The 19,208-nt window shown below is 38.4% G+C and overlaps 2 protein-coding genes across 4 annotated transcripts in view; one reads left to right on the top strand and one right to left on the bottom strand.

Annotated features, from left to right (window-relative positions):
• The window catches only part of dock8 (dedicator of cytokinesis 8), a 73,692-nt gene extending 73,084 nt beyond the window's left edge, over positions 1-608 (bottom strand). For all 3 annotated transcript variants that reach the window (XM_077560501.1, XM_077560502.1, XM_077560500.1), the window contains exon 1: positions 358-608. In XM_077560501.1, coding sequence (XP_077416627.1) covers positions 358-410 — 53 coding nt within the window. In that variant the 5' untranslated portion in view covers positions 411-608. The remainder of the gene's footprint in view (positions 1-357) is intronic.
• A 722-nt stretch (positions 609-1,330) lies between these two features.
• On the top strand, positions 1,331-17,791 carry cbwd (COBW domain containing). The gene is made up of 16 exons (XM_077560503.1): positions 1,331-1,460; positions 1,943-2,076; positions 2,780-2,866; positions 3,658-3,754; positions 3,890-3,981; positions 5,846-5,905; positions 6,524-6,561; positions 9,462-9,508; positions 9,903-9,989; positions 10,080-10,124; positions 10,783-10,839; positions 13,789-13,840; positions 16,257-16,325; positions 16,450-16,515; positions 16,656-16,782; positions 17,050-17,791. The coding sequence occupies exons 2-16, from the start codon at positions 1,977-1,979 to the stop codon at positions 17,115-17,117; spliced, it is 1,092 nt and encodes a 363-aa protein (XP_077416629.1). The 5' UTR covers positions 1,331-1,460; positions 1,943-1,976; the 3' UTR covers positions 17,118-17,791.
• Positions 17,792-19,208: the final 1,417 nt, after the last annotated feature.

Consider the following 19,208-nt stretch of genomic DNA (forward strand, 5'->3'; position numbering starts at 1 on the left):
CAGTTATTCTCAGGAAGCTCCCCTGTTAGGTTGTTTTAATGAGTTAGCATTGAGCATAAGACACAATGGACTTCCATGTACAGTAGTGACTTCCTCTACACCTGCAGGAACTATGAGCACATGCCTACTCATGTACATTATAGCATAATCACTTATGTGACACACCACAGGATATGCATGAAACTATTCAACAGGAAATAGTAGTAATGCATGCATTCATTCAACAAAGTTAACTTTAAAACTGTGAAGTACACAGACAGTAGCAGTAACCTGTTGCCCTTTCAACATGTGGCTGCCTGTTCCCGTTAAAACTGGTCAAAACAGCTACACTAAAACAAAGAGAGTTGTTGTTTTTACCTGTTGATTTTTAAAGCAAAAGCCCGTCGCTCCGCACTGGTCACAGAAGCCATGGGAGACCGGGGTTCGAAAGTCCGTAAAAGAAGGGGCGCTGCTGCTCCGCCGCCACCGGTCGGTTGTCTTCGGTCTGTTCGGCTGAGTTCTGCCCGCCCGCCGCTTCTCTTTGCCCGCCCCGGCTGTCACTGAGGCGCCGCCTCCGCTACACAAGAAAAGCTCCGCCGCCGTCAAGCTGCAAGAGAGTGCGCGCGCTTCTTGATTCCAGAGTCCGGAAATAAGTACTCATGAATCAACATCCGGTCTGGGTGAGAGAGAGAGAGAGAGAGAGAGAGAGAGAGAGAGAGAGAGAGAGAGAGAGAGAGACTGAAAAAAACGAAAAAACGAGAGAGAGAGACAGAGAGAGAGAAATGGGGGGGGGGGAGGGTACGATTGTTATTCATATTCCCTTTTGTTGAAATATATAAATTAACATTTATTAATTTTCTACGTGTCTATATTATTATTATTATTATTATTATTATTATTATTATACACTCAATTGCAGGGCACATAAACAATCATTCACACGCAAATTCACGCATAGGACAAGTTTGAGTGTGCACGTGTGTAAAGTGTGGTATGCGGCTTCCCTCTAGTGGTGCTTGGCAAAATGAATTGAATCAGTTTAAGTGAAATAAATAAATAAATAAATACATACATAAAAAAATATATATATAAAAACCTGCTGCTTACTGCAACATTCAAAAAATAAAACCTGGACCAAAGTGGAAACTGTTCACTTTATACGCCGGACTGTTAACCGTGCTGCACACTGTCACAAACTAAAAATTGAACCAATGGCTTCGCTGCTTTAATTTTTTAATTGTTATTTGCTTGGTCGTGTGGTTCAGTCAGTGTTGTGTTGTTGTTTTTCCCCTCTCCTGTTAGTTTTGTCTTCCAAATAAAATAGGAACCTCAATTGCTCTTCATATTAGTAGCCGGACTATCAACCGTGCTGCACACTGCCTGAACGAGTTCATACGGTGCAACCCACCGATCAGTGGTGCAACCGCTTATTCAGTGAAATTGTGAATGTGACACTTCGCTTGCGTGTGTGGTGCAGTCAGGTAATCTTTTCGTGTTGCTTTGTAAACTTTTAAAATAATAGTTAATGTGTTGTCACTGTGAATACGAGAATGACGAGGGGATGCTATCCTAATCCTGCTAGCTTGTCCCAATGGATAAACAAACAGGGTAAACATGATTGTTAAAATCTACTTTTGAAACCACTACAAGATAGTGATAAACACTGGCACTTCCTATTTTAAATGTACATTTACAAGTCAGTGAATGCTATTTGTGTATGTATACATGGTTGTTTGCCACTGGATTAAACCTTGATGATGATACAGTACTTCTATTTAACCCATTTACATTGCCCTCCATAATTATTGGCACCCCTGGTTAGATGTGTTAAAAACCTTAAAATTAATTTAATTTTTATTGCAGAAGCATACTCTCATACTGAAAATTGTCAAAATCAAGGGTGCTAATAATTGCGACACACATGGTTTAATGTAAAATAATTGTTTCTTAATGTGGTATGCAGATTATCTTGAAGGTCGCTTGATGGTCTGAATGGGATGGAGGATGAGGATGATTGCCCAGAGTTGGTGCCCATCAACGCTCAGACTGGTGCACCTGCAGAGCAGATCCCCGTCACCATCATTACTGGCTACCTTGGTGAGAGACACCTTCTGGATGGATGGATGGATGAATGGATAGATGGATGATTGGACGGACGCACGCAGGCACGCGTTATTAATTGTCAATACAAATGCTCTGTTCCAGTAGCCTCAATAATGAGAACAAAGCAACACAAGGTAAATCAGGCGTGAGAAATTCTTAATAATATTTGTTACAAATATGATACAAATCTGTTCATCTATTTTTTTTAATACAAAAATAAAGCCATAATTCCAGTGTGTTCAGACGATCCAGAATTAGGTGCATGATGATCAGTGTGTTCAAAAGATGTTGACAGTACAGTACAGACTGATTTAAGGGATGTGATATTAGTCATCCCAGAGTGGAGTTTAAAAAAAAAAAAAGCATGACATGGGGAAGGAAGGATTTTCTCAATCTGCTAGTTTAGCAGGACGGTGACAGCTGCCAGTCACTGAAGCTGTCCTTTTCCCTTGAGATGGGTCTGTGCAGTCGATGCTGTGGATTGTCCATGATGGACAATGATGGGTTCAGCGTCCTCTTCTCAGTCACAGATGTCAGTCTGTCCAATTCTGTGCCCGCTTAATCCATTAGAGAAGCGTCCCTTTTCTTGTCGCTGACCATCACCAAGTTTCCAACTTTCAAAAAATTCCAAGAATTTTATAACCCTATTAGTAAACTGTTTTCAAACCAGGATTAATAATTTTCTGTCCTTTTGTAGGTGCTGGAAAGACCACGCTCTTGAATTACATCTTAACAGAACAACACAACAAGCGGATTGCAGTCATACTCAATGAATTTGGAGAAGGTAAAGCTAATGTGTTAATAGTACTGACTGGTAGTCCCTGATCAAAGTTTGGTAGTTTTCCACAAGAGGGCAGCATAGCTACAATTATGTTGGCCAATGATGAATACCTGTACATTGACTTTATCATTGTGCTGTATTCAAAATGCACCTCATACACTTGTAAAAGGCTATTTTGGCCATTTTAAGATCAGAATAGAAAATAGCCATTCATTTTATCTCGTACTGATATCGGTCTGAAAAAAAAGTAGTATTGAACATCCCTAATACATTCGTGCAAAGCTTTGCCGTAACTGTCAGATATATCAACATGCACATTTCTGGAGTCTCATAGAGGAAACAGACATTTACAGAGACAATACTTAAAAAGCAGTGCAGTAACATGAGAAAAACAGAAAAAAATAAAATGCTGTATAACAGTTACAATCAAACAAGTATAATAAAGTGTGTCAGTGTAAAACAGGAAGTGTGAACTATATTGAGCTGTAAAACACTAACTGGGACGTGGCTGCTCATAAAGTGCCTGCATAAGAGGGTCCTATTTTTCAGACAGAAATTGACTGTTTTTTTAAATCCATTGTTGTGATCAAAATCATAAAAACTCCTCATTCAAAAGTCGTCTGGATCACCTACCTGGATTTCCAATTGTATTTCATTCAGTCTGCTATAAGAATGCTTGAAGAACATTTTACATGTCGCTATGCAATGCATTTTTGTCTCTTTCTGACAAGTTTCAAGTTACTTGATGGCATTATTTTTCTTCCATTCATATAAGTGCATTCAATCTCTTAAAGGAAGCGCGCTGGAGAAATCCCTAGCCGTGAGCCATGCTGGGGAACTTTATGAGGAATGGCTGGAGCTGAGGAATGGCTGCCTCTGCTGCTCTGTCAAGTATGTACATTAATGAGATGTCGTGCAAGTTATTTAAGTTTTGCATGAAATAATGAATGTCACAATTATTTTATTTACATTTTTGGCTCTTGCTACAGTTTTTCCATTACATTTTATTTATGTTCTTGTTTTTAGAGACAATGGCCTCAAGGCCATCGAGAACCTGATGGAGAAGAAGGGCAAGTTTGACTATATCCTCTTGGAAACTACAGGACTTGCTGATCCAGGTGACACAATAATGCCTTTGATTGGGAGGAGGGTTAAAATGCCCATATTGGGCCCAGTTACGCATATGTATGTACCCCAATGTATTTCTACCGATCATGCTGATGTCTGATTTCCATCCAGGCAACAAAACAAAACAAAAAACTAAAAAGGCATAGAGCTCTCATGTTTGAATTAGAAAATCAATATAAGCCATTTCAGGATAGGTCTGGTGATAACTGCCTTGCCGCGAAGTGACAGGTGTGACAAGAGGTGTCAGGGAGGGTGAACACGCGGAAGGGTGAACACGCACCACCTGGATTCTTGCGCCGTCGCCGTCTTCAACCCTCTAGACATGTTATTAGACCAGACAAACTTGTTATCTACTGCCATTGGCCCTGCCACTGCTGCCAGTCATAATGCCAACTTTGGGGAAGGGGACGGCGAATTTTGACTCTGCATCCAGGGAAGGGCTCAGATGACTTGCATGACAAATGTTGCTCAAAAACTTTGTTTTAAACACCCATCAAATATTTACAATTCTTCTCTATTCCCAGCTGAAATCTTGACAAAAGTGCATTAAGTGAACAAGATGTGGCTGCCATGATAACACAGAGACCTGTCATAACTTCATGGGTGCGAAAATTGGAGCAAAGCAAACGCAATTGAAAGCCTTGGATAATGATGCAATCTGCCTCTTAAGAGCTCACTTGGAACAAAAATCCTGGTAGGGTTTTGGAAAATAATCCTCTTTTTTCTCTGTAGATCAAAGTGCCATAATTATTTAATTTTGTGCTGAACATAATTTTGTCTTGATAATTCTATTCTACCTCTAAAAAATAAATGCACTGGATTCTGTAACATAAAAAAAAAAAACATTCACAGATTCTGGATTTAAAGTTTTTCTTTTAAGTAATGGGAATTTAAATAGTTAATTTCAGCACAGTTTACACACGCTATTTCTCAATGAAATTAGCTACTTTGTAGAGGTAGCCCATTGCTCATGCAAATGAACAATTGTGACGACAAAAATGTCAACCCTTTAGCAACGAGACAAGTTTTATATTTGCGGGAATGTTCAAATGAACAAGGAATGAGTACTTCAAAGTCCTTTAAATTAAAGTACTTCATGACAAGTAAATTCATGAACAAACTATTTACTACAAAAGTACATGACCTATTCTACTGCCCAAACTCTGCTTCTCATAAATAATGTTACATTTGCACTTTTCGAGTTGAGTTTTTAGGGAAAGTTAATGCTGTTAGAATCGCTAAAGTAATGTTGATCCGTCGAATTTCAGCCTATACGATCTTATTGGTGGATATTTTGAACCAAGACACCTGTCAGCCAATCGGAGAAGAGGTTCCCGAGTAGCAGGTAAAAAAACGAAATGTTTGAGGAGATATGTTGACAACTAATGAAATTGCAGTAATTTCTGGACTATAAGCCGCGCTAGCTAAATTTGGGGAATACTCGAGTTTGTTACACATATAAGCCACACCTGAGTGTAAGCCACAGGTGTTTTACTTTTACCGCACCGGGTTCCTGCTACTTTCTTTTCCATAATAAGGGCGCAAATTGTCTCACTCTCATTCTGTCTCTCTTACTGTATTTGGGCTCACTTGGTTTGTTTTGCTCTGCTTGACGCTCTTGCGCTTCCTTTACAGTGCGCCCCCTTGTGATCTGATGGATAAGCCTCACCTTTGTATTAGCCGCAGGGACCAACGCAAGTGAAAAAATTAGCGGCTTATAGTCCAGAAATTACTGTACACTCTTCCACTCTAATTTGATGGTGTTTTTGGACCTGATTCTGAGTAATGAGCACACCCGAAAATGTTCCCCAAAAAAGGCCATACACACATCAAAATTAACATCTCGTCTTACAGGCGCCGTGGCTTCCATGTTTTGGGTTGATGCAGAGCTCGGCAGCGACATCTATCTGGATGGTAACTGAATTCCTCTTAGCTGTCATTGGCAATCATTGTTGCCTTCATAAAAGTTGCATTTTAAATGAAACGGTGTCACCATTGCTACATATTGCATTCAAACAATACTACTTTTAATATTCAGAGGTAATTGTCAGTGTGAAAAAAGCAAAGATGATTTGCTCCTCACATCACATATTTTAAACATTCTTAGTTATCACAAGAAGTTAAACATCGGACAGAATATAACATTTTGTGCTATTTTTTTTTCCTGGTCCAAATTGTAAGACGACACGGCATTCAGCTCTGAAGTTTAAAGGTTGTCCATGGAAAACTGATTTAAAGGCATTACAACAGGAGTGGTTAATGTTTACCCAAATGGTGCCTGAGTGCTTTGTAGGAATGAAATATTTTGTTTGGTTGCATCTGTGTGCATGAAGTGCATGCTCAGCTGTCCCCAGTGTTGTTCCAGGGCAGTCGACCAAAAGCCAAATTTGTTGAGAGAAAAACGTCTCTCTCTGTCTCTCGACAGCAAAACAGACGCAGTGAAAACACCAAAAGGCTGCATGCAATTTAGTCAAGAATGTGCACAAATTGTCAGCGATAACTTTTAACTCCTCGTCGTCTTGTTTGTCTCAGGCATTGTGACTGTCATTGATGCCAAGTATGGACTCCAGGTATGCTTCTGCATTGTTTGTTTTGATTAAACATTATAAGGAATTGAACATTCATAAACAACAGCTGAAAAAAGTCTGTAAATCAACAATCAGGACTAAATTATGTGTTAGGTACTGTATGTGCAACCTTATCCACAAAACTCTCCCAAGATGACATTTTCATTAATTCAGGGATCTTCAATGTGTCCCCGTTTATCATGTTAAATGTAATTTAGCAATTTACAAATACGTTAAGATAACAGTTTGTCAAATGAAAATCACTAGATTAAAAACACAAATAGTCATTTTAAGCCTGCTGCACACCGAGCGATGCGACGAACTGGACAATTGTGAAACCCGTGCACATAAACCAACTTGCTGCAATGATAAAAATGCAATCTCGGTTTTTTTGTGTGTTTTTTTTAATCATGAAACCATGTTTTACAGGCACCACATATAGAGTTTCTACTGTTTATTTTTTTTAATCAAACCGTAAACACCAGGGCGTGGTTGTCACGGTAGAAATGGAAAACCTTCACCACTGTAACTATATTTTAGCAATATAAAGAGAAATTAAAGGATCAGTGTTTCTCAACCCTGGTCCTCGGGGCGTCCAGCCTTTTTTCCATTTCTCACGATTCCAACGCAGGTGAGGATCGTTATCAAGCTTCTCCAGAGCTTGGTGATGAGCTGTCATTGGAATCACCTGCGATAGGAATTTGGAGACATCTAAATGATTAAAATGAAAATAAAAACAGCATCGTGACGAAAATTCACACAATCCAATCAGAAGGAATGAAACGCGGGTTGGAAAAAAAGAACCACTCAGAAACTGTTCAATGTTCACTGCACTTTATTTAATGTTCAAACATTTTTACATTCATTGTACAAGCTGTAAGATTAATCTAAAGCAATTGTGCACTTTTTTATTTAGGTGAAAACTAAGTTATATTATTGTCAGTTCAACATGTTTCATTGAAACAATTAATAAAGACATCGTTGGATTAAATGTGTTTTGCGTGTTAAACTACAGTTACAAATAGGTGTGTTTTAATTTTCTGTATAAAAGTTGAAATGTATGCTGAAGGAAAATATCGACTAAACTGTCTCTTTTTTTGTCGACTAAAATTGCTCTTTATCTTTGTAGACTAAAATTGGATTAAAAATAAAAATAAAATCAGATGACTAAATTATGACTAAAACTTTAATTAATTTTATTCAACTATAACTAAAGCTACATTAAAATTTCTTGTCAAAATTAACACTAGTAAATAATTGAGGGGCTGTTTACTGTTTGACTGCACTCGTGCTTTTCAGCAACAGAGACTCTCCACACTTTGCTTTCTCATCCACAGGTACATAAGAAAGTATGAATATAAGTATTATTATAAAACATCATATGTATTTATAGTAGGCTTTCCCACAGCGTTGTATTATAAAAAATAAAACCGCACCGCACACATTCGCAAGAACTTCCTAAAGTGTGAGCAAACCGTTTTTATTTCAAGATGGAATGACAAAGCATGCCCATTTCTAATGCAATACTTGACATGCGCATTAAAATACATTGTCACTTTTAAGCCTTATTTAAGTTCCTAAACCCATGAACTTTACAAGTGCATAGCAATAGATAACACACAATAGGAGTATCACATGAAGAGAAGACAAACACGCATACATACACACATCCTACCCTTCCAAAGGCATTTAGAAAGAACAGGACAAGTGACACCTGCATAATGGGCTGCAATGCGAAGGTGTCGGGCCCACCTAAGTGACACCTTTGGTGGACGATGCCAGAGAGGAGAACTTCCAGTGAAGCAGTCATTCCAACACGTTTTTCCTTTCTTGCGTTCCGTAGAAAATCCTATTATCTAAAGTCTTTTGGCTTAATTTTTGTGACACACAAACACTTAGCAATGCATTTTTGTCCCTTCGCCTGCAGGAATGTCCGTTTGACACATGGCGTCTGGATCAGATTAAAACCCACGGCTCGTGCTTATATGCACATATGCAACTCTTATGTGACATATGTACTTGTCCATTTGGGTTGAAGGGAGAAAACGTCAGATACTCTTTTGTTTTAAAACAACAAAAAAGATACTATAACAAAATCAGCGTTGAAATTCTACGAGAGAAATTAGACACAATTGTTCTTGAACCAGACAGTAACCAGTGATGTTAGGCGAATTTAATTGTAAATAGTACAAGGGTAAAAAAAAAAAGAGATTTTTTTTTAATAGTCCAAATATAAAACATAAAAAAAAACAATTAAAAAGCAACAAAATGTTTAACTTTATAAAATTAAAGTTGTCATATAAAAATAAAAAAAGAGTAGAAAACAGAGGATATGCTGTATTTGAGGGGAAAAGATTCAAATATTTTTTTATATCCTTCTGTTCACTTTACAAGAATATGTTGTAGTTATTTACAATAATTACAAGACAGAACTATGAAAAAATAATTTTACGAGCATAATGTGATAATGGAAGGATAAATTAAGTTTTTATGTTATAGGGAAAAGAATGGGAATTTTACAAAAATGTATGTACCTTTTTTTTAATTTATCAAAATAAAATTGGAATATATTTGAAGAAGTCGGAATATGAGGGAAAAAGTGGCATATTTCAATAATTTTGTCATTATGAATACCAGATAAAACCGAAAAAGATATGAGCATACTGTTACATCATTGTGAAATATTTCTGGGAATTAAGTCATAATAAGAGGAAAAATCCTAGGTGAACTATAGGAACACAATAAAATGGAAAGTGATTTCTTGTGGTCTTCATGTGTTTTACAACTAACATTTGTAAATGGAGGCCAAAGTTATTTGTGTACTGTCAATCATTAACTTTTAAGTTGTTGTTGTTTTTAATACATTTTCTGCTCTTACAGAACATGTTTCTTCTTTTTTATAGCATCTGACAGAGGAAAAGGCTGATGGACTTGTGAATGAGGCAGAAAGGTAAAATTTTGTTACGTTAATATGAATATGTTTATATCCTAAATAGACAGTTGTTGTATTTTCCACGTGATAATGCATGGCATTCTCGCCACCCATCTTGCCGTCTTTCTGTTTGTGTTTCCAGTTGCCCAGCACGATTGCAGTCTTCATTTGTGTTTGTGTTTTCACCTTTTTAAACTTCATCAGCTTATACTTCAAATCCAGATATTGAACCATTTGTTGGTGCATGACGTCAAAATTCTTGCAAGACTTGAATTCCCCTCATGAGGCATCTGCTTAGTGAGCATTTTCAGATGCGTGTCATCTGGGCATGCCTCATGTCAATGGGGCACTTGGACAGTAATTCCAGCCTAATTGTTTGGTCGTAGTTAGAAGAATTGTATTTCTTTTGTAGGCAGATTGCACTCGCTGACCTGACAATTATCAACAAAACCGATCTGGTGAAGGAAGGGGAACTTGCTCAAATTCGAGATGCTGTCAGGTAAGCTCTTTGTGTCCTTCACCATGACATGGGCACGTTTAAAATGGTGGATTTGGAAGAAGGAATAACAGTTGCTGTTCCCACCCCCAGGTCAATAAACGGTGTGGCGAAGATCCTGGAAACCCAAAGATCAAGGTAGTTAGCGCTGTCGCGCTCACAGCGGGGTCTTTTTTATCGTGAGATTATAAAGCGTCTCTGCAGCCCGCCCTCCTTTCTTTGTTTATAAAATGTGGCAGATGAACTCCACGTGCTGCCCCTGCTCAGATCTTCATATCAAAGATGAAGGGGCGTAGGCGTGACATTGCACCAGAGGGACCGCCTCCCATTTCTCATCACACACACACACACACTCACATGATGAAAACACAAAGTGTTGTATCATCAGTAAGCACCAGACGTGCACGGGTGTCCAGTTACCCAGGATGGTCTTCTCTCTTTGACCTGAGCTCTTCCTGCCGCCGGGGGTCGCGCGTGCGCTCGTATATGTGTGTCTGTACACTCTGTTAGTCTTGTTATTGGACCCAGGTAGCACCTGGCTGACACAAGCAGTATCTGTCAAAGGTTTGTGTGTTTGTCCCCCCCACCAGTAAAGTTCAGACAAGGGCAAGAAGATAAAAGAGGCCACGCAGCGTGGGGTTAATCAGAAAAACCTTCTAAAAAATACACAGAATCTATTTATTTTCCATCACTTTTAGTTGGCTTGTGACGAAAGTTGGCATTTCTGTATTTGCTTTGTGTGTAAAGGGATGATATAATGCCACAGTGAAAAGTCTAATTTGGTCTTTTTCCACAGGGTGGACCTCTCAGAAGTACTCGACCTTCACTCTTTTGATAGTAAGGATGGAGTAAAGTAAGTTTTACCATACAGGTGGCATTTAATTTACAACAGCAACATTTCACTATTTAATTTATTGTTTTTCACATTCAATAGGTTTATTAGAATGAGGTAAAAAAAAAAAAAAGTACAGATTAAAACATTACATCCCAAATTTTGATGGGGGTCAGATTTTGATGATTTTTTTTATAACTACAGGCATAAATTGAGAACGAAAAAAACATGACTTTACCTGTATAGAGTGGTTGTATTACAAGGAACGAAAATGAATAAAGTTGCATAGTTATTATTTTTTTCAGGAGAATACATTTGTAAAATTTCAAACAAATCTTCCTTTTTGGAGAATACAGGTATAATACCGCATGACAAAATGTCATAGTGTTAAACTTTACAAGAATACAGTTGTAATATTAACTGACAAAGCTGCTAACTTAACAAGAATAAAGCCCAACTATAATGATAATAAAAGTAACTGTTAGAACAAAACTGCTGCTTCTATGAGAGTAAAGTGCAAAAAAAAATAAAAAGAGAGAGCGAGAACCGGGTCGTAATAATCAGAGAAAACATTCAACTTAATGAAAATATTATTATCATTTCTAGATAAAACTCTAAACCATTTAAGAATAATGTTGTAACAATATGAAGCAAAACTGATTATTTTACAAGAAGTCAGGTTTTTTATTTTTTTATTTTTTTATTTATTTATTTTTTACACATCAGTCGTAGTTACTTCCAAGTCAGATGTTTCAATGCTGCACTTTAATTGGATGTCAATAGAACGTGCAGGTGTACCTAATGAAGTGGCTGGCAAGAGTAAACTGCCATGTTATTTGTTATTGTGCCGGTTGCTAGGTTACAACGATATTAGTGGTCCACCTCGACGGCTTTTTGACGCTCGTCCGTCTGAAGTGTGTAACAGTCTTTGACACTGTTGCTCACCGTGTTTCTTTTCAATTAACAGACTCTTTTGGTGAACGCCCCCCACCTCCTGTTACACCCCGAGGTGATCATCATCATCATTGTGTCCCCCTTCTCCCCGCTGGTAGAATGTCATTGTCATGAATCGAGTCAGTGTTCATCCCTTCATGTGAATGAAACGGGCAGCGGCGTTAAAGCTCTCTTTACATGCCCTCAGTCAGTGTGTGTGAGGCCAGCTGCAGAGGATTAGAGCTGTGTGTGTCCACTGGCTCCCGAGGAGTCCCCCTTGTCCCAACAGATAGCTCCTTTTCCCCTCGCCTTAAAGAGCCGAGGAGAGGGTGGGGGCCCTCCTCCCCTCCCGAGGGCCCACGCTGGCTGTTTGAAGCGGGCCCCCCCGCTGCTCCGCCTGTGTGGTACTAACTTAACAGTGCATCGGGCTCAAACTGATGGGCACAACATTTAGCCTCCTTGTGAGGTCAGCGAGACTGGGCGGGGGTGAGGCCTGATGGAGAGAACAATGGACTGAGTTTGTTTGGTGGCTGCAGTGGGTGTTTTGTAGCTTTAATTGCCATTTCTAAAGTTTTCACAAGTCCATTGAGGGGTGGTGTTGTTAAGCGCTGAATATACTGTAGGATGGGGGGGGCGTATACTATATAGTCATTTTTCCCTGTGAAGAGGAATAAAATATATTTGTCCTCTTTGCGTGTTCCAAAAATATCAAGACAGATTTAATGTAAGAAAAAACACCTTTGCAAAAATGATTTAATCTAACAGAGATCTCTGGACATCGTGACAGGCTCCAAACATCACATAACAGGTGGAATTTCAGAGTGCCGAATGTGTCTCTTCCGCGTGTAAAATGGCTTCTTATAGTTAAACAGACCGCCTCTCTTTCATTTGTAGACAAAACATACTCTCTTGGTACTTTTCCGTGAGCGATGGCGAAAACAGAGTCAGGGTCAGGGGTGTGTGTTCGAGACAGATTCTGTTCTCAAGGACCAAATGTGCGTTTTCGCACAAAACACTGAGAAGGAATTTTTTAGACCAAACAATATGTTCCAGCTTAAGGTCAAATTATACTGAGTTCAACACTACCTCACATCTACAAAACATTTCGACATGGTTAATATAAAGAATTAAATTGTTAATAATGTATAACAATGGTTAATATATGAAAATAAAGAATTTAAATGTTAATAATATCTAACACCTGCCAAAACGATTATTCCAAGTTTCAGCTTTGTAGGCTCTGTTTGTCACTCAGGTTAACGCAAAAACTACATTCCATGACACAGTACACAGTGATATTGCAAGGAATTACCTTACATCTGATCCAGATCTAAATCCATTATTGGATCAAGGATTTTACTGACTTTTTCGCTGTTGCAGTCCGGGCCTAGTTGGGCAAATGATTCATCCGACCCAGTAGATGGTGCTATGGTGACAAATGACAGTGAGTGATATACATTTAAGGTTAATGACTGGTCAAATTCAGGTAAAATCATAAAATTCCATATGAAACTTATTGCATGTCTTTGCGATATGTTTATTGCGTGGGCCAATATCAAAATATTGATATTATTTTTAAATATTGTCCACCCCTAACTCTATGGCAGTTGGCACCCTCTTTGTAATGGCCATTACCGTCACCCATGGGATAGAAAAATATTTTGCTGACATTTCTTCACTATTGACCTATTGAAAGAAAAGACTGTTTACAACAATCCCCCAGTCTTCACACAGACATTCAAAATGACACTTTGTAAGAGAAATGCTATACGCGTGGGCATGAACTTCTTGTCCTCGCAGAATAAACTATCTTTTGAATAGCTGTTGTACACGGACAGGTGCATGCTTATGCACATGTTGCCGTTGTTTTCACAGACAGTTTTCAGTGTTTCCATGGAAACTGTTAACTGTTGTTTTTAAAAACTTCCACGTTTGTCATGTAAGCAAATGGATAAAGCAAAGCCAGTTTGTAATCATTTGTCTGTTATTTGTCCAACTGTACCAGTGAGACAAAAATCGTATTTCTCTTCTTCACAGTCTAGCAGAGAAGCTGAACGTTGTGAAACCGAGCAGACCTCATCTTGACAAGGTATCCTTTAATTCTCCCACCTTACTTTTTTTTTTTTATTCACTCCCTTTGCCTTTGTGTTTTGTTTGCTAATTTCTTTCAACACATCATTTCCTGCAAGATTAAGGGAATTCGTTCTCCTTAAGGCCCAAAAAACCTGTGCTCTGCATCCCCTCGGGCGACGACACCGTGGTGAAAACTCCCTCCCCTGCTTGTTTTTGTGTGGAGATCAACTTGGAAGCTTTTGATGTTTTTTTTATTATTATTATCTTATAAATAGATCCACTTTGTTTTGTACACAACATCCTTAAACTGCTAAGAAATACCTCTACATTTTTTACAAACGTTTGCACTATTTTATATATTTTTTAAAGATATTTAAATATACGGTTCAACATCAAATGTACTTTTGAGACTTTTTTCATGAGATGTTTTCTTTAGAAATTAGCCTAAACGGCTCATGACCGTAATTTGCTTTCTATTGTTTTATGCCCATTAAGTTTTACCACAGGATGGACGCAGATGAGATGTTTGTGTGTGTAAATAGCACTATTGTTGTCTCTTTTCTTCACGTTCCCTTTTCCCGCATGAAGCTTAGGTAACTCCCCCCCCCCAACCAACACACACGCCACCGCTCCTCACCCTGTTGCTCTTTTCATGTAAATGAGAAGGCTATTTTTCTGTTGTTATACCAAATGACAAGGAAGTGTGTAACCTTAACACTTCAACACAAAAACAGCAAATATCTGCAAAGTGTCTTTTTAGTGCCACAAGGAAGTTTAGAGAGGAGGGTGAGAAGTGAGTGGCGAGGGCTGGGGGGGCTATTTCGGGCTATTGAACGAAGATGTAGAGGTGCCGAGTGGAGCTGTGCTTTTCGACATGATCGGTGACAGCGTCATCAGCCGGGGCGTCTTTTGTTTAACTGTTGTAATGGCTTTTTTAGTTCCACTGTCCTCTGTAAATTGAAAAATATAATATAGTGTATTTGGAAAGTCTGCCGTAATCACAATTATAGAAGACATACTATACATTGGCAGATCGCAAAATTTGGGGTAATTTGCATAAAACAAATGCTACAAGTGCTACTTTGCCAAATAGGCCGAAGACACATTTTTATACCCCCCATAAATAAACATTAAATAATTGTAAGACATGGAGAAAGTCATCATTTTAAGCAAAAAAATATAAAGATGTAATATTACAAGAAAAAAGTGTAACTTTTACATGAATAAAGTAATGATATTAAGAGTAACAATTTAACTGGGAATTTTACAGGAAAATGTGTAATTTTAGTAGAAAGATTTTTGTGACTAAATAATAGCAATAATTAAGATAAAAAATGACAAAAATAAGAGACATTTTAAGAGGGAACTCAGGGACGTCAAAATAATCAATTACTCAACTATTTTAATAATCGAGTAATCATTTCGAGCCATTGTTTAACTTCAAATTGTCGCAAACCTTTGAATTCAGTATTTATTGTTTGATTTCTGTAGTACATCATAAAAGCAGGCTGATTGTGTTTTGTTTAATAAAAATAGAACGTGTTTAAAACTCTGCTTTTGACAATGATCGAACCAGTTTCAAAAAGGTTGGAGAGTACAAATGCAATCCCTCCCGGGTGATATTACTTAATTGTTTGTTGATGAAACACATCATTGAACAGTAATCAGGGTTTTGTAAAACACTTGAATGCAAAATAATTGTATGGGGTTATTTAAATAAAATGCTGGAATAATCCCTAGATTAAATGATTCTACAAATATTAGATAGTGACATCCCTAAAAAAAAAAAAAAAAAAAAAAGTAAATTGAGTTGAAATTGGACACTCCAAATTGTCCATAGGTGTGATTGTGAGTATGATCGTTCGTCTCTGTGTGCCCTGCAATTGAATGGCAACCAGTTCAGGGTGTACCCCGCCTACTGCCCGAAGCCAGCTGGGATAGGCTCCAGCAACCCCCGCGACCCTTGTGAGGACAAGCGGTAAAGAAAATGGATGGATGGATGAATATACAAGCAAAAAACATGGGGATTTTAAGTGAAAACAGTTCTATTAAAAAAACAAAACTTTTAACTTTGTGAGATTAAAGTCGTAATTTTAAAATGTTACCTTTGTTTTAGAATTACGCCTTTATTATTGACGAGTCATGCTTTTACAATCTGGTAAAGAAATTATGAGAATAAAGTCATACATTTTACACCAATGTCAAAATAGCAACACTGTATGATGCTGTGCAAGTTTACACCATAACAATACAAGCACAGGTTTTTTTTGTTTAGTTTTTTGCCTTCCTTTTCTTTTTCTCTCTGAGCACAATTTCTGATCTGTCTCTTGCATTTGATCTCATGATGCTGTACCTCATGTTGCGTCTGCTGTGTATTTATGACATATAATGCCATGTCATTTGTTTTAAAATCAATCCTCTCCTATTGCCAGAGTATTTTAACAGTGACCTTTGAAGTGGCGGGAAGTCTTTCAGAAGATGCCCTGAATGTTTTCATTCAGGTACAAACGCATGTTGTGATCCTCTGAATTGCATCCCCGCTCCCATTCCCCAATTATCTCCCTCACAATGCAGCCCTTTGAGAAAGTAAAGCCTCTCTTTTTTTTTTCTCCACACATTTTGCAGGATCTCCTGTGGGAAAAGACGCTGCGAAACAAAGAGGGGCAACCCATGACTGTCATCCGCTTAAAGGTACAGTAAAGCACAATAGTCGCCTCGGTGGCGGGCAGCCATCAATAACCCTCTCCCTTATCTGTATTCATCGGTCCCGGGCCCTTTCTTTCACCGTGAGTTAATCCGTCACTCGTAACATGTGACGTGCACGTTCCTAGGGAATAGTGTCGCTGGCAGCCAAAGCCCACCAAGTCATGCTGCAGGGGGTCCACGAACTGTATGAGCTTAATGAGACTCCACAGCTTTGGGAGGAGCAGGCGCGGATCAGCCGGCTGGTCTTTATAGGTATAGAAATACAGTACACACACACTCACGCTGCTTTTTCACGCCTTCCCTTCATTCACTTGTATTGAAGCTGCACTTGCTAATGTTCACTAAATGCAGCTAATGTGTAACGTGGTCATTGAAGCATGAGTCTTTATAACTAACAAGAAGGGCCAGGGAGGACATTCACATGACATCTTATGGAACCATTCTCATCATACTGTATATAGAACATTTAGGCAACATAGACGAGTTGGATGACAATTTCTGTCTTGTGCCGTCTCTCAGGAAGAAACTTGGACAAAGATATTCTCCAACAACAGTTCATCTCTGCTGTGCTACAAAGACACAAATAATCGGAACCTCTTCTCGTGGAAAATAGTCAATTCTACAGGCAGTCCAATTTTGATCAACAGAAGACACAGATTGAGCTTCATGTAGTCACTGAAGATGATAAAGCATACCAAAGGTTAGCTACTGTTAATTAAAGGTCCATTTATTTTACTTAAAAAGAGGTGTCTGCCAACATTGATGATAATAGTAATATGAATTTACTCTGTTACTTGTGTATTCAAGTTACAAGTAGCACAGATTTACAAGACTGCATTTTTAATTGAGATTGCAAATTTTACTGTGCAATTAAAATCATGCTTCTCCAAATCTTTTTTCCTCAACACAAAAAAATATATATTTGGATTTTAGCTAAACTATTGCTTTTTTCTTTAACAAAAAACATGAATATTTTTTTCCCCTCACATGAAAATCCAAAACTATTTTTATTGTCTACGTTTCTCTACACAAACAATAATTCTATCTAAATAATTTTCATTTGACATATTTTTAATGCTGTTACCCGTACACTTGTATAACTTCATTTTAGCGTCATATTACGCCTACCAATAATATAATGTGTTGTTTTTTTTTCATCTGAAATGTTAGGAAGTAAACTTTTACCTCATTAAGCAACAGCAGAAAAGCATTGTCATGTGGTACTTACAAAATTGTACAATAAAAACACATTTTAAGCAAATCATTGTGAGGGCTGCGCACACCGTGCAATGTTTCCAGATCCAACATAGGACCTGATCGTCGTAAAAATTTACAGGTGGCTACTCACAGCTGCGCATTGGGCGATTTACCAGAAAGACTCCTTGTGATGAGCATTGTGCAAGCCTGCTCTGAGTCTCAGTCCTCAGTCCTTATGCTATATGATGAACTATATCTCTTTTTTCTGCACACTTGGCAAGTGATGAGTGGAGTTTGCGGCGGTGTTCTGTCAGATCAGCAAACCCGTATCTGTAGCCTCACCCCAGACTCAACCAAACACCCAACTTGTTCTTACTCTTATATGATACTCCAACGGATATGCTGTTTTGTCGAGACAACGACCCTACAAGTTTTTCAATATATTTTTGGGCTTCTGAATTCATGTATTTGTAACACCTTTTTCAGGTATTTTCTAAATAAGTCAACATTTTAACTGGAGAATGTAATGAAGTATAATATATAGATATACAAAATTTTAAATGTGCATTAACATTTCCAGAGTTTGTTTGATACGTTGACTTGTTTGGAAAATGTTTTAAAGCAATCGCCTTTTGAAAGCACTAAAAAGAAAAAAAAACGCAACTTGTTTTCCTTTAAGAACATTCGCTTAAATGATTAACTGATGTGTTGCTGCTTTCACCCTACATTAAGTCTGTACACGCCATACTTGATATTTGGTGCCGTTTAAAGCTGCTGTCATGCGAGGACCATTACCTTCTCTCGCGCACGCGCTAACGCGCACAGGTCAGGTGAGGAAGTGGGTGGATTTTTCCCAGCTCCGCACATTAGCAATGGAGATGCCGTTTTTGTTTGTGTTTTGTTCTTAAGCACATATCCGCTTGCTTTGCTTTGATGACGGCTCCCAGGTCGTAAATCCCCCGAGCCTCGGCCTATGTTGAGGCGAGCGGCACCGTGCAGCTGGGGCCGTTTCCTACTCGATTCTGATGCTGATTGGCCTCGTTAAGAGCGGCCATTGGCTCCTTTCTGCGCTGCCCTGCGGGACGTCCATCCACGGCCATTTTCATGGTCACGCCACCCGCGGGCATCCAGAGGTGGCAAACTAAACGAACCCGCGGGGGAATTGAGAGGGGGGGGATCCAGCAAGCTGGAAACAATTGCTATCACAAGGCGTGGTGTGACAACACTGAATATCCCACACAACCTCCCCTCCAATCTACCAATTTTGCCGATGATCATTTGAAATGCTAAATGTAAAAATATACATATAACCTCATGTTTTGTTTGATGCAAGACTGCGCATATACTAGATAGAGCATAATCTTTCCCCCCTCTCATTTACATAAAAAAATATAGAGCATAATCTAAATGTATTTGTAAGCTTTCTATTTTAAAATTAATTGAAAATGTTCGTAATATATGTGCTACCTTTTATTTATATT

Source organism: Vanacampus margaritifer, chromosome 3 (genome assembly GCF_051991255.1).
Source record: "Vanacampus margaritifer isolate UIUO_Vmar chromosome 3, RoL_Vmar_1.0, whole genome shotgun sequence".
NCBI classification, from domain to species: domain Eukaryota; kingdom Metazoa; phylum Chordata; class Actinopteri; order Syngnathiformes; family Syngnathidae; genus Vanacampus; species Vanacampus margaritifer.

Coding starts and splice junctions, on each gene's coding strand:
- cbwd (XM_077560503.1), top strand. CDS start 1,977: ATGGAGGATGAGGATGATTGCCCAGAGTTGGTGCCCATCAACGCTCAG. Junction 6,562..9,461: donor ATGCCAAGTATGGACTCCAG/GTATGCTTCTGC, acceptor TCTTTTTTATAG/CATCTGACAGAGGAAAAGGC. Junction 13,841..16,256: donor GCAGACCTCATCTTGACAAG/GTATCCTTTAAT, acceptor TCCTATTGCCAG/AGTATTTTAACAGTGACCTT.